This window comes from Ranitomeya variabilis, chromosome 3 (genome assembly GCF_051348905.1).
Source record: "Ranitomeya variabilis isolate aRanVar5 chromosome 3, aRanVar5.hap1, whole genome shotgun sequence".
NCBI lineage: Eukaryota > Metazoa > Chordata > Amphibia > Anura > Dendrobatidae > Ranitomeya > Ranitomeya variabilis.
In genome coordinates this window covers 354,337,851-354,360,927 of record NC_135234.1, presented here as the reverse complement: position 1 = coordinate 354,360,927, position 23,077 = coordinate 354,337,851, and the positions used below count along the sequence as shown (strand labels likewise).

Below are 23,077 nucleotides of genomic sequence, written 5' to 3'. Positions count from 1 at the left end.
TCCCCGCTCCTTAAGGGAATGAATATTCACCTCTACACGCCTATGGAAGTGGAGAGAGGTGAATATTCATTACCTTAATGAGCAGGCACCTGTGATAGCCCGGCAACTGCGGCTATAACTGTGCGCGCTATAAGAGAAATTAATATTAATTGCCAGTGCAGTGAATATTCATTTTTTTTAGCAGCGGGCACAGGCTTCAGCCGCAGCGTCGGCTCCTGCTTCCTGTGACCCACTGCTCCGCTGCAGTGAGCGCTGCCCGTCTGTCCTCATATGTAGTCTAGCTGACTGCGCCTGTGCGGCCGCCCTGCCTGTGAATCCCAGCGCTGCAGTGTCTTCTGATTTATTCTCACTGCTGAGTGGGGATTCACAGGCAGGGCGGCCGCACAGGCGCAGTCACCGAGACTGCATATGAGGACAGACGGGCAGTGCTCACTGCACCTGCCCAAGGCAGGAGAAAAGAGCGCAGGCACCGGCTCATTTCAAAACAGCGGTGAGGAGGCGGCGCCCGGCGCCAAGAAGATTTGAGTGACGGCTGTGTGGCGTCTGCAGCAGGGGGGAAAGGCCTGCCTCCTTGACTGAAGAAAAGGTATTTAGGACAAATTACAAAACTGATAATTTCGGCAGTTACAGATACCAGAAATAAAAGAGCCACCTTGTCAGAATGCAGCATTACTGCTGCACAAGGTGGCTCTTTTAGTTAAAAACGCCTGGGGGGGTGACAGGTTCCCCTTAAAGATCAGAAGGTGACTCGATATCGTTCTAGCTTGCTGTCAAAATGTGATCAGCACGGTATGCCACTGACAAGCCCAGACAATTGCCAGGATGTTGTGGATTGGATGATGGATAAAGGCTCCAATGTGTTGATAAGCAGAACTGCGAACTCTTCCACACGGTCCAGTCTCAGTAGCCAAGAGGCTGCGCATCTGAATCCTCAACCTTGTCCTCCCCCCCCCCCCCCCCCAATCAAGAGTCCTAGGAGAGATATGAGCCCAACGCTGGCCACTCTGAGGAACGGTTTACATTACCTTGCAATTTGTCTGGCCTCTCAGCGTGCACCATTAAATAGGGTCATAAGGAGGTGGAGTGCAGTGATACCCAAGCATTTGAGCATCCACAACCAGGAGAAAGCCACATTGGGGAAGGTCAATTCATGACTGAAGAGGTGGAGGATAATCATGATGCACAGTTGACATCAGGTCAGCCTAAAATCGCAACTCAGAACCAGGATCAGATTGAGGAATTGGAAGATGACAAGCACAGCAGTGCAGACAGGAATTGGCTTGTAGCAAAAAAAAAAAAAAAAAAAAAAAAAAAAAAAAAAAGACAGGCAAGAAGAGTAGTGGTTTGACCACAAGGAGAACTGTCAACTGTTCCACACAGCCCCCTGCACTCTGCTAGATAAACTAAGGGTGGCAGTTTTTTTCTGAAATTCCTTCAGATAAAACAACTGTAATTTGCATCATCTGCCAAACCAAACTAAGAGGCGGCAAGAACAATGCCAATCTGAGCAAAATCAGCAGGCAAAAGCACATGGCAGCCAAGCACCCCAGTAGGTGGGCAGAACACCTCGGTACAAAATCTGTGTCTGATGGTGAAACCACTGCCCCTTCCCCTGTGTTACGGATTTCCCAATCTGCTGTCCATGAAGCAGGCGCTGATGCCTCCTGCCCACAACCTGCAGTTGCACAGACAACAGTCAGCAGCCACGTCCAGTTTGTTGTCCCAGCGCAGTGTTCACTGCCCCAGACGTTTAACAGAAAGAAATATCGACCCACCCACAGGTCAAAACGCTAAACACCAACATAGCCAGATTGGTAGTCCTAGAAATGTTGCTGTTTTGACTTGTGGGAACTGAGTCTTTCCGCGATCTCTTGGTGGTGGCAGCCCCACGGTACTCGATTACGATCCAATACTATTTTCCCGGTGTGCGGTCAACACGTTACATAAGCACTTGTTACACAATATCAGCTGTGCTCTGGCCAACGCAGTAACAGGGAAGGTCTACTTTACCAGATACGTGGACAAGTTCTTGTGGACAGGGATGCTACATTTCCATTATGGCACCCTGGCTGAACCTGGTGGTGTCTGGGACAGACTCAGAGGCTGGGACATCACACATCTTACCCACACCAAGTCCAGCAGCCCCAATTTCCATCAGGGTTTCAGTGTCCTCGTATTACAGTTCCTCTGTCTTCTTCTCCTCACCAAAAGTAGCCTCCCCATCACTCTCCAGCTGGGAAGTCTGCAGCACTGCTTTGGCAAAGCCGCAGCACGCTCTGCTGAAGTTCATCTGCTTAGGCGATAAAGCTCACAACACAGACGAGCTGTTGAAGGTGATAAAAGAACAGAGCAATCAGTGGCTCTCCCCGCTCAACCTCCAACCAGGTCTGGTTCTGTGCGATAATAGGTGAAACTTGGTGGCTGCTTTAAAGCTCGGCAAGCTGGTCAACATGGTCCATGCATGGCCAATGTTCTGAACTTTGTTGTACAGCGTTTTTTAAAAACATACCGACTTGTCGGACCTACTCGCCAAGGTACGGTGTGTCAACGCACATTTCTGAAAGTCATCTCAAGCTTTTGGTGGAGTAGCTTTGCTGCAGCAGCACTTTAATTTGCCTTGTCACCGACTGATTTGTGACCTGCCCACAAGCTATAATTCGACATTTAATAATAAATAATTTTATTTCTATAGCGCCGACAGTCCGCAGAAGTTTACATTTTAGAGGGGACTTAAGACAATAAACGACATTACAGAATAACAATAATCACATAAACAACAGATACCAAGAGGAATGAGGGCCCTGCTCGCAAGCTTACAATCTATGAGAAGATAGGGGAGACACAAAAGGTGGATAGTAACAATTGCTTTCATTGTTCTGACCAGCCATAATGTAAGAAATTGGGTGTCCATGTAATGCTGCATGAAGCGGTTACCATTGAGTAAAAGCTCACAGACGCACAAAGAGGACTTAAAAATCCTCCAGAAAATTGACAAAAAAAAAAAATCACAAAGAAACAAAATGCATGCTGTGTGAATAGAGGCCTACAGTTTACAGAGCCTTCTTGGTCCGACTGCACCCTGCAAGATAAAGTGCAAAAAAACCCACATATCAATGTATGTAAGGTATTGGTTTATATTGGAGCCTCAATACGTAAGCCGGCAACCCACGTCAAGGGTCCTTACATTTTTGCCGGTCCTAACGCTAAACATTGAGTAGAAGCTCACAGACGCACAAGGAGGACTTAAAAATCCTCCAGAAAATTGACCAAAAAAAATCACAGAGAAAAAAGCAGAGATGGACCGGCAAAAATGTAAGGACCCTTGACGTGGGTTGCCGGCTTACGTATTGAGGCTCCAATATAAACGAATACCTTACATACATTGATATGTGGTTTTTTTGCACTTTATCTTGCAAGTGTGTTGTCTGAGTGGGTTTTTAGTTTGGCTGGTGCAATCATAACGGTTAAGTGCACACACCTGTCAATGGAAAATGCAGACAGACTGAATCTAAAATTGAAGGGCTGGATTTCCAGCGACTTTGTAAGCCCTACAGATGGTAGCAACGTAAAGTAAAACCAGCCCAAATGTTTTGTTTGGGAAGTTGTCTTAAACTTCCGTTACCATCCAAACCCATTTTGTTCATGAAATCACCTCCTCCTCCTGTAAGAATTACTTAGTGGTCATGTATGTATACCCCACGTGGCAAATGTTTTGTACTTTGCGAAAACTTGCACATTGTGCAATGGTGAAACTTGTACTCCCTATCTATTCCCTTGCTGACACACTCCAACAGCAGAGTAATGAAGATTATTGCCCCTGCTAAATTGTCACGCACAATTATCTCTACCCAGATTGCGCTAGTCACACAACTGCTAGACAAATATTAGGTATTTTAAGTTGAAAATAGCAGAGAGCTGCAGCATTTACTTTCAATGATCTGAACATCCAGGTGCCTGCCTTTCTCCCACCCTTCCTCTCTCCTTTTAAATATCTCCTTACTAAATCTCCACCTAACAAACAAAAACAAATAATCTTGACCGTCTTCAGCTCTTAAAATAGCTTTTTGGAATAAATAACGCTCACTATTTCTGACATATGACATACTATCCCATCGAGGTGGTATGGGCCCGTATGACCACCAACGGGATACCAAGTCATCACCGATCAGCCGCGCTCAAGGGGATAGCGCGGCCGATCAGGGCCAGCTGACTATCACAGCTGACATCCGGCACTATGTGCCAGGAGCGGTCATGGACAGCTCCTGGCACATTAACCCCGGGAACACTGCGATCAAATATGATCGCAGCGTTCCGGCAGCATAGGGAAGCATCGCGCAGGGAGGGGGCTCCCTGCGTGCTTTCCCGAGACCCTCGGAGCAACGCGATGTGATCGTGTTCCGGGTCCTGCAGGGAGGTGGCTTGCAAGCGCCTGCTCAGAGCAGTCGCCAGCAAGCCTCCTGCAGTGCCTGTCAGATCGCTGATCTGAAACAGTACATTGCAAAGTGTCAGATCAGCGATGTGACACTTTACCATGATGTCCCACACTGGGACAAAAGTAAAAAAAATATATATTTACATGTGTTAAAAAAAAAAAAACCTAAATAAATAAAAAAAATATTGTTCCAATAAATACATTTCTTTATATAAATAAAAATAAATAAATAAGAGTACACATATTTAGTATCGCCGCGTCCGTAGCGACCTGACCTATAAAACTGTACCACTAGTTAACCCCTTCAGTGAACACCGTAAAAAAAAAAAAATGAAGCAAAACACAATGCTTTATTATCATACCGCCAAACAAAATGTGGAATAACACGCGATCAAAAAGAGGGATATAAAAAAAAAAACATGGCACCGCTGAAAACGTCATCTTGTCCCGCAAAAATGAGCCGCCATACAGGATCATCAGCGAAAAAATAAAAAAGTTGTAGTCCTCAGAATAAAGCGATGCAAAAATTATTATTTTTTCTATAAAATAGTTTTCATAGTATAAAAGTGCCAAAACATAAAAAAATTATATAAATGAGGTATCGCTGTAATCGACTGACCCGAAGAATAAAACTGCTTTATCCATTTTACCAAACGCGGAACGGTATAAACGCCTCCCCCAAAAGAAATTCATGAATAGCTGGTTATTGGTCATTCTGCCTCACAAAAATCGGAATAAAAAGCGTTCAAAGAAATGTCACGTGCCCAAAAATGGTTCCAATAAAAATGTCAACTGCCGCAGAAAACAAGACCTCCATGATTCTGTGGACCAAAATATTGAAAAATTATAGCTCTCAAAATGTGGAGACGCAAAAACATTTTTTTGCAATAAAAAGCGTCTTTTAATGTGTGACAGCTGCCAATCATAAAAATCCGCTAAAAAACCCTGCTATAAATAGTAAATCAAACCCCCCTTCATCACCCCCTTAGGGAAAAATAATAATAATAAAGAAAAAAAGGTATTTATTACCATTTTCCCATTAGGGTTAGGGTTGGGGCTAAAGTTAGGGTTTGGATTACAGTTGGGATTAGGGTTAGGAGTGTGTCAGGATTAGAAGTGTGGTTAGGGTTATGGTTGGGATTAGAGTTAGGGGTGTGTTGGGGTTAGGGGTATGGATGGGATTAGGGTTAGGGGAGTGTTTGGGTTAGGGGTGTGGTTAGGATTTCAGTTCTAATTGGGGGGTTTCCACTGTTCAGGCACATCAGGGGCTCTCCAAATGAGACATGGCGTCCGATCTCAATTCCAGCCAATTTTGCATTGAAAAAAGTCAAACTGCGCTCCTTCCCTTCCGAGCTCTGCCATGCGCCCAAACAGTGGTTTACCCCCACATATCGGGTATCAGCGTACTCAGGACAAATTGCACAACTTTTGGGGTCCAATTTCTCCTGTTACCCTTGGAAAAACAAAACAAATTGGAGCTGAAGTAAATTTTTTGTGAAGAAAAGTTCATTTTTTTTTTTTTTTTTTTTTTTAAACATTCAAAAAATTCCTGTGAAACACCTGAAGGGTTAATAAACTTCTTGATTGTGATTTTAAGCACCTTGAGGGGGTGCCATTTTTAGAATGGTGTCACACTTGGGTATTTTCTATCATATAGACCCCTCAAAGTGACTTCAAATGTGATGTGGTCCCTAAATAAAAAAAAAAAAATATATATGGTGTTGTAAAAATGAGAAATTGCTGGTCAACTTTTTAACTCCCTAACAAACAAAAAAATTTGGTTCAAAAATTGTGCTGATGTAAAGTAGACATGTGGGAAATGTTACTTATTAAGTATTTTGTGTGACATATCACTGTGATTTCAGGGCATAAAAATTAAAAGTTGGAAAAATGGCAACATTTTCAAAATTTTCACCAAATTTCCGCTTTTTTTTCCACAAATAAACGCAGGTAATATCAAAGAAATTTTATCACTATCATGAAGTACAATATGTCACGAGAAAACAATGTCAGAATCATGAGGATCGATTGAAGCGTTCCAGAGTTATAACCTCATAAAGCGACAGTGGTCAGAATTGTAAAAATTGGCCCGGTCATTAACGTGCAAACCACCCTTGGGGGTAAAGGAGTTAAATAGTCCCTATGACGCTGGAAGGCCAGCCAATCACAGTAATGTCACACCAGACATGGCACCGGTATTATTGTTCATTGGCTGCAAAAAAAGTGGCAAACACGCGGGTCACCCGAATATACCGAGGCGAATACCTAATTACTCGCCGAGTAACGAATAGCCTGAATACCGTACTATTCGTGCGAGTAGCAAATAGTGCCGAATGTATTCGCTCATCATCACCATTAAAACTTTGTCCACAAAAACGTATATCAATCTGATCAGCTCCTCTTGCTCTGTAACATGCTGCCTGCAGTTCCCTTGACCCAAGAATCTGCCTAAATTTGATGGAAGTTTACAACTCTTCTGAACTCCTCTTTGGTGAATTAATAGCACATGAAAATTGGGCTCAACTTTGTGATCATAACATTAGATGAAGAGTTTAGAAGAAGAAATGTAGGAGTTATAGACTCTCCAATCAGAACTCACTGACAGACTTTCAGTTAACTCATTCTGCATCAATCAATAGATGCTATAGAAGATAAACAGAAGATTTATTAGATCCAGTGGTCAACACTTTGTTTATACAAAGTCTATACTCCCATCTATTATTCTGCTCCTCTTTAATAAGATGTTGATCTATAAATTGGACCGATATTTAAAATTAAACAAAAACAAATGTGAAAAAAATTGTTGCAATGAGACAACTCTCAATAGTAAAAGTGAAAATGTTACACAAGCGTAAAAACAACATTGGGAGTAAATGGTTACATGGTGATAGGAGCCTGTAGCAAGTTTTCTTATGGTCTGTTTGCCATGTATTTTGGAAGCAGCAGACATTTGTAATTCACTGCCATAAGGCTTTGTCCTAAATTCTTTGAAGACACGTTCCAAGGAATATGATGAAACAAAGGCACATGCGCAGACCAAGGCTAATTTCACACACTTTCTTCGCCAGCATGGTGAGATCCCAAGTGCCAGGCGTTTCCCATCAAAATAAATGTCGACTTGGGACAATCGCCTAATAACTAGAATAATCGGCCATATTCTTTAGTGGAAAACAATAGCAGTATCATAGGGCGATTAGTGCAGATTCACCTCCAGCGCGGTGCCTGCCAGCCCTTTCTCAAGATTCGGATAAGATGCCCCATTTTGTATTTAATAAAACACACGTGGAAAGAAACAAACACGTGCATGTAGGATGGGACTGTGTGTTCTGAACGGGAGTGATGAATGCTTGAAACATGATGAAAGATGGATGTGTCATTATTAGACCGTACAATATTCTACGATTGTCTAATAAATCTGGAGAGAACATGTGTTGTGGGGTCTTCTGCAGGCCCAACTAATAAAGCATTTCAGAAGAGGAAATAAATAGCTTTTTATTAGACTTTAATTTGCGTGATTTCTGCTACGACAACTCATTCTTATTAGAAAGGGCTCGGATCACAATTTCTATTAGAAAAAGGAGGAACAGTCTCGAGATCATACATTTTGTGGCCACTTATAAGGGGGTTTACTGGGAAAGCTAAAAAAAAATAAATAATAATAATCCTATATATACACTGACAAAATACCTTCTGAAGCAGTTACGCTATAGACCACATCAAGATGACTGTTATTGTGTTAAAGGGAACCTGCCAGCAGGATTGTGCGCAGTAAACTACAGACACTGTCAGGTCGGCGCCGTTATTACTAATTTTATGAGAAATGAGTAACGGCAAAAACATTTGTTTTTTTTCTTTGAAGTGGATGACAAAACTAAAACATCCCCAAATAAAATAGTATGATTTGATCAGGTTTCTTCAATAGATCAAAGCCACTCAAATATATTCAGCAAAAATATAACGGATGAAGAATTATCATGCAGAGCTAGGTTTCATATATAGTGAAACTAAAGAAAATACCCTCATCAATAGTGACGTCTCATCACTGGGACCCTTACAATCAGAAACTGGGCTATGGAATCCTCCATGTTACTGCAGCGTGCGCCAACATTGCTCCATTCATAGTCTATGGGACAGATGCAGATGGTCCAGTGCCACCCTCCGCCAGTACCATACTGGCTCCATTCATATGGAGACTTCATTTCTCAGGATCAGTGGGGGTCCAGCGATTAGACACTTATTTGTAATCTTGTAGATAAGTTGTCACAGTGGGTTAACCCCTTAGTAACCAAGCTAATTTTCACCTTCATGACCAGGCCAAATTTTAGAAATCTGACCAGTATCACTGTATGACTCTGGAACACTTCAATGTATCTCAGTGATTCGGAGACTGGTTTTACGTAACATATTGTACTGCACGACAGCGGTCAAATTTTAGCAAATAAAAAAAAAAATTGTAATTTTCTACCTTCAATCTTTATATCCTTAGAGCAGTTAGTCATGCTGTACAATTAATAAACAACATGTCCTATATGTCTACTTTAAATCTGCAGCATTTTTCAAGAGTCATTTTATTTTGTGTTAATATGTTAGAGGGGATAAAAGCTCAGCAGCAATTTCTCATTTTTTCAACAAATTTTCAAAACCTGTTTCATTAGGGACCTATTCAGGTTTTTATGGACTTTGAGGGGCCTATATATTGGAAACCCAAAAAGGGATTCCATTTTACAAAAGGCACCCTCAAATACTTCAATCTGTTGTCAGGATGTTTTTAACCCCTCATACACTATATAGGCAATAATGCAAAGTGAAATGAAAAAAAAAAAATTATTAAAAGTTTAACCTCTAAAATTTGTTTTAGCCCTGATTTTTTCACTTTTGCAAGAGGCAACACCAAAAGTGCACCCTACAGTTTGTTACCCACATTACTTTGAGCACAGTGATACCCAAGTAGTCAAAAAGTTCTGTTTGAGCAAATGGCAGGGCTCGGAACGGAAAGAGCACGTTTGAATTTTGGACCCCAAATTTGGTTGAAATAATTTAGGGTCACCATGTCATATTTGCAGGGCACCTAAGGTGCCCATACAGCAGAAACCCCACGCAAAATGACCCCATTTTGGAAACTACACCCCCTTAAGGATTATATCCAGAGGTATATAGTGAGCATTTTGAACCCACAGGTACAACACAGAGTTTGATAACATTAGGTTGTCATACTGCAAACATTGTCATTAGCATAGAGCCCAAGTGCTTGCTACCCTATTTGGCATCGGGGCTCGGGTATGCACTGAGTATCGCAGGTGCCCGAGTGACATGTTTGAGTCCCTGGCCAACATGTTTTGCGGCTGTTAGCCAAAAAATATGCAGGGATTTCCGTATATGGCAGGCAATCCCCGCATGTTTTTGGGTTGTTTAATAGCCACAAAACATGTGGGGCAAAGACTCGAGCACCCGCATACCAGAGAACCTGATGCCATCCCAAATAGCGAGCACTTGTGCAACACTAGCTGTTATAGTCATTTTTTTTTATATATTACCTTTGAAAAAACACTAACTCCAACAGCAAAGAATTAAATAAAAATTCTAAAATTTAACCCCTTCATGACCCAGCCTATTTTGGCCTTAATGACCTGGCCGTTTTTTGCAATTCTGACCAGTGTCCCTTTATGAGGTAATAACTCAGGAACGCTTCAACGGATCCTAGCGATTCTGAGATTGTTTTTTCGTGACATATTGGGCTTCATGTTAGTGCTAAATTTAGGTCGATAATTTCTGAGTGTATTTGTGAAAAAAAACGGAAATTTGGCAAAAATTTTGAAAATTTCGCAATTTTCACATTTTGAATTTTTATTCTGTTAAACCAGAGAGTTATGCAACACAAAATAGTTAATAAATAACATTTCCCACATGTCTACTTTACATCAGCACAATTTTGGAAACAATTTTTTTTTTTGCTAGGAAGTTATAAGGGTTAAAATCTGACCAGTGATTTCTCATTTTTACAACAACATTTACAAAACCATTTTTTTTTAGGGACCACCTCACATTTGAAGTCAGTTTGAGGGTTCTATATGGCTGAAAATACCCAAAAGTGACACTATTCTAAAAACTGCACCCCTCAAGGTACTCAAAACCACATTCAAGTAGTTTATTAACCCTTCAGGTGTTTCACAGCAGCAGAAGCAACATGGAAGTAAAAAATGAACATTTAACTTTTTAGTCACAAAAATGATCTTTTAGCAACAATTTTTTATTTTCCCAAGGGTAAAAGGAGAAACTGGACCACGGACGTTGTTGTCCAATTTGTCCTGAGTACGCTGATACCTCATATGTGGGGGTAAACCACTGTTTGGGTGCACGGCAGGGCTCGGAAGGGAAGGAGCGCCATTTGACTTTTTCAATGAAAAATTGGCTCCACTCTTTAGCGGACACCATGTCGCGTTTGGAAAGCCCCTGTGTGCCTAAACATTGGAGCGCCTCCACAAGTGACCCCATTTTGGAAACTAGACCCCCCAAGGAACTTATCTAGAGGCATAGTGAGCACTTTAAACCCTCAGGTGCTTCACAAATTGATCCGCAAAAATGAAAAAGTACTTTTTTTTTTCACACAAAATTTCTTTTAGCCTCAATTCTTTCATTTTCACATGGGCAACAGGATAAAATGGATCCTAAAATTTGTTGGGCAATTTCTCCTGAGTACGCCGATACCTCATATGTGGGGGTAAACCACTGTTTGGGTGCACGGCAAGGCTCGGAAGGGGAAACGTGCCATTTGACTTTTTGAATGGAAAAATTAGCTCCAATCGTTAGCGGACACCATGTCGCGTTTGGAGAGCTCCTGTGTGCCTAAACATTGGAGCTCCCCTACAAGTGACCCCATTTTGGAAACTAGACCCCCCAAGGAACTTATCTAGATGCATAGTGAGCACTTATAACCCCCAGGTGCTTCACAGAAGTTTATAACGCAGAGCCGTCAAAATAAAAAATAATTTTTCTTTCCTCAAAAATGATTTTTAGCCCAGAATTTTTTATTTTCCCAAGGGTAATAGGAGAAATTGGACCCCAAATGTTGTTGTCCAGTTTGTCCTGAGTACGATGATACCCCATATGTGGGGGTAAACCACTGTTTGGGCGCACCGCAGGGCTCGGAAGGGAAGGCACGCCATTTGGCTTTTTGAATGGAAAATTAGCTCCAATCATTAGCGGACACCATGTCGCGTTTGGAGAGCCCCTGTGTGCCTAAACATTGGAGCTCCCGCACAAGTGACCCCATTTTGGAAACTAGACCTCCCAAGGAACTAATCTAGATGTGTGGTGAGCACTTTGAACCCCCAAGTGCTTCACAGAAGTTTATAACGCAGAGCCATGAAAATAAAAAATAATTTTTCTTTTCTCAAAAAAGATGTTTTAGCCCACAATTTTTTATTTTCCCAAGGGTAACAGGAGAAATTGGACCCCAAAAGTTGATGTCCAGTTTCTCCTGAGTACGCTGATACCCCATATGTGGGGGTAAACCACTGTTTTGGCACACGTCGGGGTTTGGAAGGGAAGTAGTGACGTTTTGAAATGCAGACTTTGATGGAATGGTCTGCGGGCATCATGCTACGTTTGCAGAGCCCCTGATATGCCTAAACAGTAGAAACCCCCCAAAAGTGACCCCATTTTGGAAACTAGACCACCCCAAGGAACTTATCTAGATGTGTGGTGAGCACGTTCAACCCCCAAGAGCTTCACAGAAGTTTACAACGCAGAGCCGTGAAAATAAAAAATCATTTTTCTTTCCTCAAAAAAGATGTTTTAGCAAGCAATTTTTTATTTTCACAAGGGTAACAGGAGAAATTGGGCCCCAATATTTGTTGCCCAGTTTGTTGTGAGTGTGCTGGTACCCCATATGTGGGGGTAAACCACTGTTTGGGCGCACGTCAGGGCTCGGAAGGGAAGTAGTGACATTTGAAATGCAGACTTTGATGGAATGATCTGCGGGCATCACGTTGCATTTGCAGAGCCCCTGATGTGCCTAAATAGTAGAAACACCCCACAAGTGACCCCATTTTGGAAACTAGACCCCCCAAGGAACTTATCTAGATGTGTGGTGAGCACTTTCAACCCCCAAGTGCTTCACAGAAGTTAATAACGCAGAGCCGTGAAAATAAAAAATAATTGTTCTTTCCTCAAAAATTATGTTTTAGCAAGTAATTTTTTATTTTTGCAAGGGTAACAGGAGAAATTGGACCCCAACAGTTGTTGCCCAGTTTGTCCTGAGTACGCTGGTACCTCAAATGTGGGGGTACACCACTGTTTGGGCGCACGTCGGGGCTTAGAAGGGAGGGAGCACCATTTGACTTTTTGAACGCAAGATTGGCTGGAATCAATGGTGGCGCCATGTTGCGTTTGGAGACCCCTGATGTGCCTAAACAGTGGAAACCCCTCAATTCTAACTTCAACACTAACCCCAACACACCCCTAATCCTAATCCCAACTGTAGCCATAATCCTAATCACAACCCTAACCCCAACACACCCGTAACCCTAATTCCAACCCTAACCCTAACCCTAATCCCAACCCTAACCCTAATCCCAACCCTAACCACAACTGTAACCCCAACACACCCCTAACCCTAACCACAAGCCTAATCTTAACCCTATTTCCAACCCTAGCCCTAATTCCAACCCTAACTCTAATTCCAACCCTAACCCTAAGGCTATGTGCCCACGTTGCGGATTCGTGTGAGATTTTTCCGCACGATTTTTGAAAAATCTGCAGGTAAAAGGCACTGCGTTTTACCTGCGGATTTACAGCAGATTTCCAGTGTTTTTTTGTGCGGATTTCACCTGCGGATACCTATTGAGGAACAGGTGTAAAACGCTGCGGAATCCGCACAAAGAATTGACATGCTGCGGAAAATACAACGCAGCGTTTCTGCACGGAATTTTCCGCACCATGGGCACAGCGGATTTGGTTTTCCATAGGTGTACATGGTACTGTAAACCTGATGGAAAACTGCTACGAATTCGCAGCGGCCAATCCGCTGCGGATCCGCGGCCAATCCGCTGCGGATCCGCGGCCAAACCCGCACTGTGTGCACATGCCATAACCCTAACCCTACCCCTAACCCTACCCCTAGTTCTAGTTCTAGTCCTAGTTCTAACCCTAACCCTAGTGGAAAAAAAATATATATATATTTTCTTTATTTTATTATTGTCCCTACCTATGGGGGTGATAAAGGGGGGGGGTTTATTTATTATTTTTTTATTTTGATCGCTGTGATACAACCTACCACAGCGATCAAAATGTACTTTGCCGGCAGATTCGGCGGGCGCACTGCGCATGCGCCCGCCATTTTGGAAGATGGCGGCGCCCAGGGAGAAGACGGACCGACTTCGGGAGGCTCGGTAAGTATGAGGGGGTGGTGGATCGGAGCACAGGGGGGGGGGGGATCGGAGGACCGGGGGAGCGGACAGGAGCACGGGGGAGCGGACAGAACGGAGGACATCGGGGGCGGTGGGGGGGGGGGGGGGGCAGAACATGATTTCCAGCCATGGCAGATGCTATTGCAGCATCGGCCATGGCTGGATTGCAATATTTTACCATTTTCATAGGTGAAATATTGCAAATTGCTCTGATTGGCTGTTGCACTTTCAACAGCCAATCAGAGCGATCGTAGCCACGTGGGGGCAAAGCCACCCCCCCCTGGGCTGAAGTACAACTCCCCCTCTCCCTGCAGATCGGGTAAAATAGGAGTTAACCCTTTCACCCGATCTGCAGGGACGCGATCATTCCATGACGCCACATAGGCGTCATGGGTCGGATTGGCACCGACTTTCATGACGCCTACGTGGCGTCAAAGGTCGGGAAGGGGTTAAAAAAAAAAAAATGTAATCTGACTAAGGGGATAATTTACTGATCAAGACTTTCTTTTTGCGTGATCACTGTTAATTCATGGAATAACGACGATTACATGATTGGGGAACAGAAAATCCGGCCTGGATCATGTTTTTTGGAGTCGGGGGGGGGGGGCGCTATACTCTTATTCCTGATCACCTGAGGGAATAAGGCCCCTCAGCGTTCGCCGTATTAATGCATAGCGGTGGTCGTTAAAGGGGTTAAAGTGAAAATGTCCCAGATTTCAGAACTGCATTCTATACAGATCTCAGAACATATTCGGATGTTACAGTGGGTGAAATAAGCATTGAACATGTGACAACCCATCCAATCCACACAGGCAAAGAAATCAAACCACAGATGTCCATAAATTATGTGATATAATGAAAATAATATGAGGCTACAGCATTGAACACATGAAGAAAGAGTTGCAGAAAGCTTTGGAGAGTGATGAAATCTATCAGTAATAAGAAAGCAATCCTGCGACTGAGCGAAAAATAATATCAGCTGGTTCACCTGATGGCCTATAAAAAGGTGTCTCATTACCAAGGAGCCACACAAGAAACATCTCTGCAGTATGGGTATTCCAACACTGTGCATTAACAGTGCGCTCTGGTGCCGGCTTGTTACTACTGATCTGAGCTGGCAACAGAGTGTGCACTGTCATTGTGCACATAGCGCAGATACTAGCCCAGCCCCTTAAAGGTGCGTCACTGATGGTGCTTCATTTCAGGGAGCGGGCAGGGGGGCTGTGACAGTGACAGCACCCTGTGCCTCCTGATGACACTTCGTTTGCGTATCCCAGCAAGCACTGAGATTCTCAAATGAAGACTCAAAAAAGGAAGTAGTAAAAAATAAATAAAAGCATATAGTGTAGTTAGGGAAGGATAGGAAATTTTTCATTCAAGTATTAAATTAGTTTAGATAATAGCATTAAATAGATATTTAGGATAAAAATTACTTGGTATGTTGGACCACCCCTTTAATTACAAATCCTCTATGAAGCAGCTTATCCAATGTTACATACGTGAGGTGTCTTGCGATCATACAGGAGAGACATCGGAAGTTTGCTCTGCTTCATCACAACTTTATACGGGTCTTTCATGACCGCATCCATTTCTTCTTGAAACTTCTGGAGGGAGGATTGCTTAATGACACGGGTATTGCCTGGTTAAATAAGAAATGGACAACCGCTTCAGTGCCTTCTCTCGGATTTTAGAGCAGAAAGTGTCTAATATAGCTTCTAAGTAAGCTGCAGATGGCAGAACACTCACCAAACCACTTGATATTGGGCTCTACTCTAGCCACTGTGCCGGACGGGACAGATGACTGGTACTGCAAGGTCCTAATCACTTTTCCATGTTTGCTCCTGAATAGGAAAAAAAGGTTCATTTATTCACATGGTCAATAACCATGACAAAAAACAATTGTACGACTTTTGTTTTTTAGAGCCACATGATGGTAGATGTGGATTATACGGTGGTGACAGAAACAAACACGACACTTCCCTAAAGAAATATATTCCGGATTTATGGAAATTAAATGACTGCAGACTTTAAGGTTTTTGACCCGAAAACCCCTTTAATGAATTTGCTGCAACTTAGTCCAGCATACTGCATCAAGACTGAAGTGCAAAATGACCCAAGACCCTGATATTCACATATTTGTGTATCACAGTCCATGGTTCACAGACCAGCCATGGCTCCCCAGACTCAAAATCAGCAGCATCGCAGGGACATATGACTTGTGTGTCAGGAGACCAGTAGGTAAAATGCAGGCAGGACACATGGATCAGTGAATCCAGCCTAAGTCCTAGACTAAAAGAAAATCATACAAAAAAAAACTAAAACACTTGGCATACATAGCACCTCCAATAAGTGCAAGAAAAAACAGAGTAGAATACTTTTTTTCCTCCTTTTCTCTAGTAAAAAAACAAACCTCTAAATGTGTTTCAGAGGTTGTTGACTACTCCTTAGGATAGGGCATCAATGTCTAAGCATCCAGGGTCCGATTTATATACAAGTTTATAAATTTACATTTTACGCAAAAATATACTTATAAAGAGAAAAATCAGACAAACTGAACATTTTGCAGTGGTCTCTTAATCTTTGCCAGAGCTGTATATATAATTTATTTTTTTAAATCACGACTTACCGTCGTTCTTTCTGGCGGTACATATTGAGGCGCTTGATAGTTGCCCGGTCCCTCATATTCTGGCCTCCAGCACCCTTGACACGATCTAAAGAAAATTCATCAATACCATCAGATAGATGCATTTACACTTTAAAAAAGTAAAATAGTTTTAGGAGAGCGTCACAAAGTCTTTAAAGGCTTGTCCAAGATCAGACAAGAGAAGCACACACACAGACAGTAACATGTAAAATAAAGAAACCATGTATACTTATCCTTGAACTTCCAATCATTACAGCACCACATCCCTGACGCAGAAGTGGCTCAGCAGTGCATCCATCACCACATAGGACTCGTGTACTGGTTGCCAAGATAACAAAATCAACACTACTCACCTATTCTATTGCCCAGCGGCAGCCAAACAGTGGCCTCAACAGTGACATGACATCCCCATTGCCAGCATCGTTCCCATCACAACGTGGTTATGCCAATAGAAGAGCACGTGACTGCTACAGCCATAGACAAAGACCAGGAGGGTCAGTGCGGGATCACTGGGCGAAATGGGCAAGTAGTAACACTAGCAATACTTAAGAACAATAGCAGCTGGTTTTAAGTCTTTGTAATAAACTGGATAATCCTTCATACAAATTAGACTAAAGTCAGCTGAGCCCTCCAATGTTGGGCGACAGTGTGATGTGTATGGGGGCCTCCTGACTCACAACACATCTTGCGTTTTAGTGGCTGGTCCTTTTGTTTTCCTACGTGTTAAACCTCTGCCAGGGCTGGGTCAATAATGTGCGGGATGTCTGGAGAGAGCGGTCAGCCAAATTGTTGTTTGGCTGACAGCTATCTAATACATAAAAGATATATATCTTTGTATCTTGTTAATTTACTTCATTATATCTACCAAATGTCCAACTAGGGGTCTGTATGTAGGGGAGACAGGGGAAAAACTGAGGACAAGAATGAATTATCATCGCCACAGAAAAAAAGATCTACCTGTGGCCAAACATTTTTGTCTCCCTGATCACAGTACCATGGACATGAAATTAATTGTATTAAAAGGTAACTTCAAGTCTCAGAGACAGAAGAGTCTGGGAATATAAGCTGATGATGACCTTTGACACTCTCAGTGCAGGAATGAATGTATCGCATGGATTTAGGTCTTTCTTCATCAACTAAGGAATGTGTTCTTCGGACCTTGTGGGGGCATTACAACATAGACCAGACCCCAATCAGAGGACAAGAAAACGTTCACACTCCTTATCTATGAACTGTTCCAACATTTACAGCCACAACTGTTTCTCTCTTTCCCATAATAGTTCTGCTTCACATCACTTGTCTTATCTAACCACAACTTATGCAGTTTTAGGCGCTCCGTAAAAACATCTGTTTAGAGCGGCCTATCACGTTCCATCAAACACCACTGCACCCAAAAGCACCACACATGCTGGCTGGTGCCAACTCATGCATCCTTTATCTATACCTCACTTCCTCAAGATGGCGGGACCTTCATTGTAAATAAGCCCCTATGCTTTGTGTCCCCCCACCCCATTGTAGATTATAAGCTCTTACGACCTGGGTCATCATTAACTTTGATTTAATTATTGTATTATCTTTAACGTTGTTACTTATGACTTGTATATGAACTGTTGAATTGTAAAGTGCTGCAGAATATGTTCGCGCTATATAAAAATTTATGTGACTTCTGATTCTGTGTTAGGCTACTTTCACACTAGCGTTAACTGCAATACGTCGCAATGCGTCGTTTTGCCGAAAAAACGCATCCTGCAAAAGTGCTTGCAGGATGCGTTTTTTCTGCATTGACTAACATTAGCGACGCATTTGCGACGCATTGACACGTCGCAACCGTCGTACGACGGTTGCGCCGTGTTGTGGCGGACCATCGGGAGCAAAAAACGTTACATGTAACTTTTTTGCTCACGACGGTCCGCTTTTTCCGACCGCGCATGCACGGCCGGAACTCCGCCCCCACCTCCCCGCACCTCACAATGGGGCAGCGGATGCGCTGGAAAAATGCATCCGCTGCCCCCGTTGTGCGGCGGAGACAACGCTAGCGTCGGTGACCTCGGCCCGACGCACTGCGACGGACCGAGCCCGACGCTAGTGTGAAAGTAGCCTTAGTCTACACCTGAAGAAGAGACCTGTGTAGTCTCGAAAGCTTGCAATTTGTTACCATCTTTTCAGTTAGCCGTTAACAAGGTATCAACCACCGAGGACTCGCAAAGCTATCTAAGGGTAAGTGCGCACTATCAGTAAAGGCTGTGGGGGTTGGACGCTGTGCACTTTTGCAGCGGCCAGATGTTACAGCATAGTGCAGTGTTCCCCAACAGGTTATGTTTTCAAGATTTCCTTAGCATGACCCAGGTGATAATTGCATCACCTTCACAGACAATAATTCCATCACCTGTGCAATACTAAGGAAATCCTGAAAACCTGACCTGTTTATGGCTCTTGAAGACTGGAGTTGGGGAACACTGGCATAGTGGATGGGATTTCAAGAAAACCCATGCCCAATATGCGTGCACTGACGCCCGCAGCTCACCCGCGGAGATGGACATGCGGTGCGTCTTTCCAGACTGCAGCATGTCTATCTTGTGGAGACGCGAGCCTCTGCAAGAGAAATTTCACCCGTACAATGTATTGGACGCGATGAATATGCACGGTTCAATGAAGGCATGCGGAATCACCTGTGTTCAATAGACAGCAGCGCTTTGGATGCAACAAATATGTGCTGGGTCCAAAGCGCTGCCAGTTCCGGATCGTGGGCACATACCCGAATATGTATGGGCCTTTAATCTGCAGCATTTTCTGTAAGAATCTTAACATGAACCTGTCACCAGGATTGTGCACAGTAACCTACAGACAGTGTCAGGTCAGCGCCGTTATACTGATTAAAATGATACCTTGGTTAATAAAATCCATATTGTGGTTGTTGTTTAATCTTTATTTGAAGTTTTCAGTTAAAGATATGCTCGTGCTCCGGGACGCACTGTGGGGGAAGGTGGGGGGTCTTACTGTGGTGCTCTGATTACATTTTTTTAATGTATTTAGCTATTTACACCACAATATGAACTGCACAAGCAGAGTATTTACAATAGGGGGCATGTCTGAGGGACCAGTAGTAGGTCATAAGCCATCAGTATGAATATCTAAGCAGAGCACCATATAAAGACCCCCCCAAGACGCCCCGCAGCACTGTAATTTCAGTAACTGAAAACTAATAATACAGATTAAACAGCAACCACAAGACGGATTTCATCAACCAAGGTTTCATTTTAACCAGGATAACGGCGCCGACCTGACACTGTCTGTAGGTTACTGTGCACAATCCTGCTGACAGGGTTCATTTTAAAAGGTTTTTCCAGGGCTTTTTTTCTTCCTATGGGGCTAACGGCCCACATGCATGTGGTTGCCAACTGTCTGTTCTGCAGGTGATGGTTCAGAGCGATCATGGACCACTCCTGCCAGTGTTACTTCTGGGCTGTTACTATATATGACATGCTGATTGACAAGGGAATCTGACCGCTGATTTCAGTCTGAAAACCTGCGGCATCTCAGAGAAAAAATATAAGAGCCATAAGGGACGGAGCGGCACGGGATACTAGTTGGCCAGACAGCTACTTACTTACTTTTTTTTACATTTACACTGGTAACCAGGGTAAACATCGGGTTACTAAGCGCGGCCCTGCGCTTAGTAACCCGATGTTTACCCTGGTTACCAGTGAAGACATCGTTGGATCGGTGTCACACACGCCGATTCAGCGATGTCAGCGGGAGATCCAGCGACGAAATAAAGTTCTGGACTTTCTGCTCCGACCAACGATGTCACAGCAGGATCCTGATCGCTGCTGGGTGTCAAACTCAACGATATCGCTATCCAGGACGCTGCAACGTCACGGATCGTTAGCGATATCGTTCAGTGTGAAGGTACCTTAAGTGATGGGACCAGACCAGTGGCCATGATGCCCCTGCATACAAGGATTGTCACTACTAGACCTTCCCCTCTCCAGGGCGTAGGAAGGTCAGGACTGAGCCCGACATCTCCTCACCATTCACAGAAAACAAGCGGGAGCTCAGCTTTCCAGGAGATCTGCGGATCGTCTTCCAGGACCTCTCCTTTGGCACTGGCAGGCATAATGGCACAGCGGATATGACGCCCCATCATGTCCTAATCATTAGAAGGCCGCAGACTGACCCACGTTATGGCAGCGCCCATGAGACGTCACTGTGCCATTACAGCCCCACTGCTGCCATCACCCAGCTTTCCAGGAGATCTGCGGATCGTCGTCTTCCAGGACCTCTCCTTTGGCACTGGCAGGCATAATGGCGCAGCGCATATGACGCCCCATCATGTCCTAATCATTAGAAGGCCGCAGACTGACCCACGTTATGGCAGCGCCCATGAGACGTCACTGTGCCATTACAGCCCCACTGCTGCCTTTACCCAGCTTTCCAGGAGATCTGCGGATCGTCGTCTTCCAGGACCTCTCCTTTGGCACTGGCAGGCATAATGGCACAGCGGATATGACGCCCCATCATGTCCTAATCATTAGAAGGCCGCAGACTGACCCACATGTTATGGCAGCGCCCATGAGACGTCACTGTGCCATTACAGCCCCACTGCTGCCATTACAGCCCCACTGCTGCCATCACCCAGCTTTCCAGGGCTGTGAATGACGCATCTGCAGACCACTCTCCCCTCCCCAGCTGTGACAAGACTCCCGTCATTGAGCCAGGGCATGCTGGGACCTGTAGTTTCTCACAGCTGCTCCGGGCCCTATGAATACTTATATGAAGGAGGGCACACACAGGAGTAAGCCCTAGCTCCCACACGAGCAGCCCCGACTTCCGCTACCCAATACAGTACACACCTGGGTTAGTGCTGGAGGAGGACGGGTTAATGGTGTTCCGTCCCTTGAACCGTGGCTTCACCATGCTGGCGGCTTGTCCCGGGCCCGAGCCTACGTTACAGAGGACGGTAGAAGCAGCCTTTGCTGGAAACAGGCCGCTGTAAAGAGACCGAGGAGCCGCAAAGCATGAAGGGTAATGCTTACTACGAACACACGTGTTTGACATGAGTTTTCGGACGCCATCTTTGGTATGGGCAGTTTTGCCCTTACATGTAACATTCAAATCAGCATTAATATCCTTTTGTTTATTTGTCTATCAGGTGTATTTATTCCAGATGAAAAGGGAGGCGCTAATAGAATTCAGTAAGGCTTCATGCACCGTAATCTCCAGTCACGTGATTAGACCGCACTAGGCACTGGGGGAGCTCCGGTAAAAGGCATGGAGAAGTGTAGCTGGAGATAGCAACCAAGCAAGTGCGACCTCTCACTTTTCACTGACAGCTGATTGGATACTATTTGCACTGGGTTTGATAACTCTCCTGCAGTGGTCTCTTGTAAGGTTACTTTCACACTAGCGTCGTTTGGAATGCGTCGCTGTAGCAAAAAAACGCATCCTGCAAACGTGCCCGCAGGATGCGTTTTTTTGCCCATATACTTACATTAGTGGCGCACACTGGAAGCATTGGCCCGTCGGCACAAAAAAAGTTACATGTAACGTTTTTTCGTGCGTCGGGACCGCCGGAACTCCGCCCCCTCCTCCCCAGACTTCACAATGGGCAGCGGAAGCGTGGTAAAACTGCTTCCGCTGCCCACGTCGGGCATTATTTTCACAACGGGCGTTGGCACGTTGGGCCGACGCTAGTGTGAAAGTAGCCTAAAATGGCTTCCTGGCATCTAAATTTTGACCACACCCCAATCCACGCTCATTTACCATTTCTTTCTCTGCTGGCAGGAGGCGATGTCAGAGGGGCGCTGGAAGTGAGGGAAATTCAGAGAGCAGGGCATAGACCCACCTGCAGTTGGGAGAAGAGCGGATTGATTTGCCGGTCTCAGGTTCGGCGCCTAGATAAGTGCTACCTGGCGGCTGGACAGGCGGCCACGAATCTATAACCTTCCGGTGTTAACGCCGCAGCTTTTCATCACCCAGGGCAGGAGCGACCTTCTCTCTCTTTTTGGCACCTGTGGATTGTTGTTTTTTTTTTATTCATTCAGTCGGAGCCTCCAGAAGTTTCCCATCTTTATGTAGTTTCACTATAGACACATAGATTCAGAAAGATAAATAGATACACATATGTGAGTGAGATGTATATAATCAATGCTCTGCGTGTGTAGCTTACTGTACATGTATTTTATTACTAAAGAAATTAATTTACAAAAAAAATTACGTGGAGTCCCCCAAAATTTTGTTAACCAGCAGAGGGAAAGTGGATAGCTGGGAGGAAGATGTTTATAACATGGGAAGGGGGTAATACCCATGGAGCTTCCCAGGCTATTAATATCAGCTCACAGCTGTATACTAAGCCTTTCTTAGTTATTAAAATGGGGGACCCACCCACAAAAAAATGATGTAGGGCCCCCTATAATTAATAACCAGCAAAGGCTAGGCAGACAGCTGCACACTGATATTAATAGCCTAGAAAGTGACCATGGATATTGGCCCCCACCCAGACTAAAAACATCAGCTCTCAGCCGACCCCATAAAAGGCGCATCCATTAGATGCACCGATTCTGGTACTTACCCTCGTTCTTCCGACTTGCCCTG

General features: G+C 44.1%; 1 protein-coding gene across 1 annotated transcript in view; it reads right to left on the bottom strand.

Moving 5' to 3' along the window:
* The window catches only part of GNL2 (G protein nucleolar 2), an 88,873-nt gene extending 67,375 nt beyond the window's left edge, over positions 1-21,498 (bottom strand). The window contains exons 1-4 of the mRNA XM_077295892.1: positions 21,337-21,498; positions 16,466-16,550; positions 15,586-15,680; positions 15,339-15,478 (exon numbers count right to left, since the gene is read on the bottom strand). Coding sequence (XP_077152007.1) covers positions 15,339-15,478; positions 15,586-15,680; positions 16,466-16,550; positions 21,337-21,400 — 384 coding nt within the window. The 5' untranslated portion in view covers positions 21,401-21,498. The remainder of the gene's footprint in view (positions 1-15,338; positions 15,479-15,585; positions 15,681-16,465; positions 16,551-21,336) is intronic.
* Positions 21,499-23,077: the final 1,579 nt, after the last annotated feature.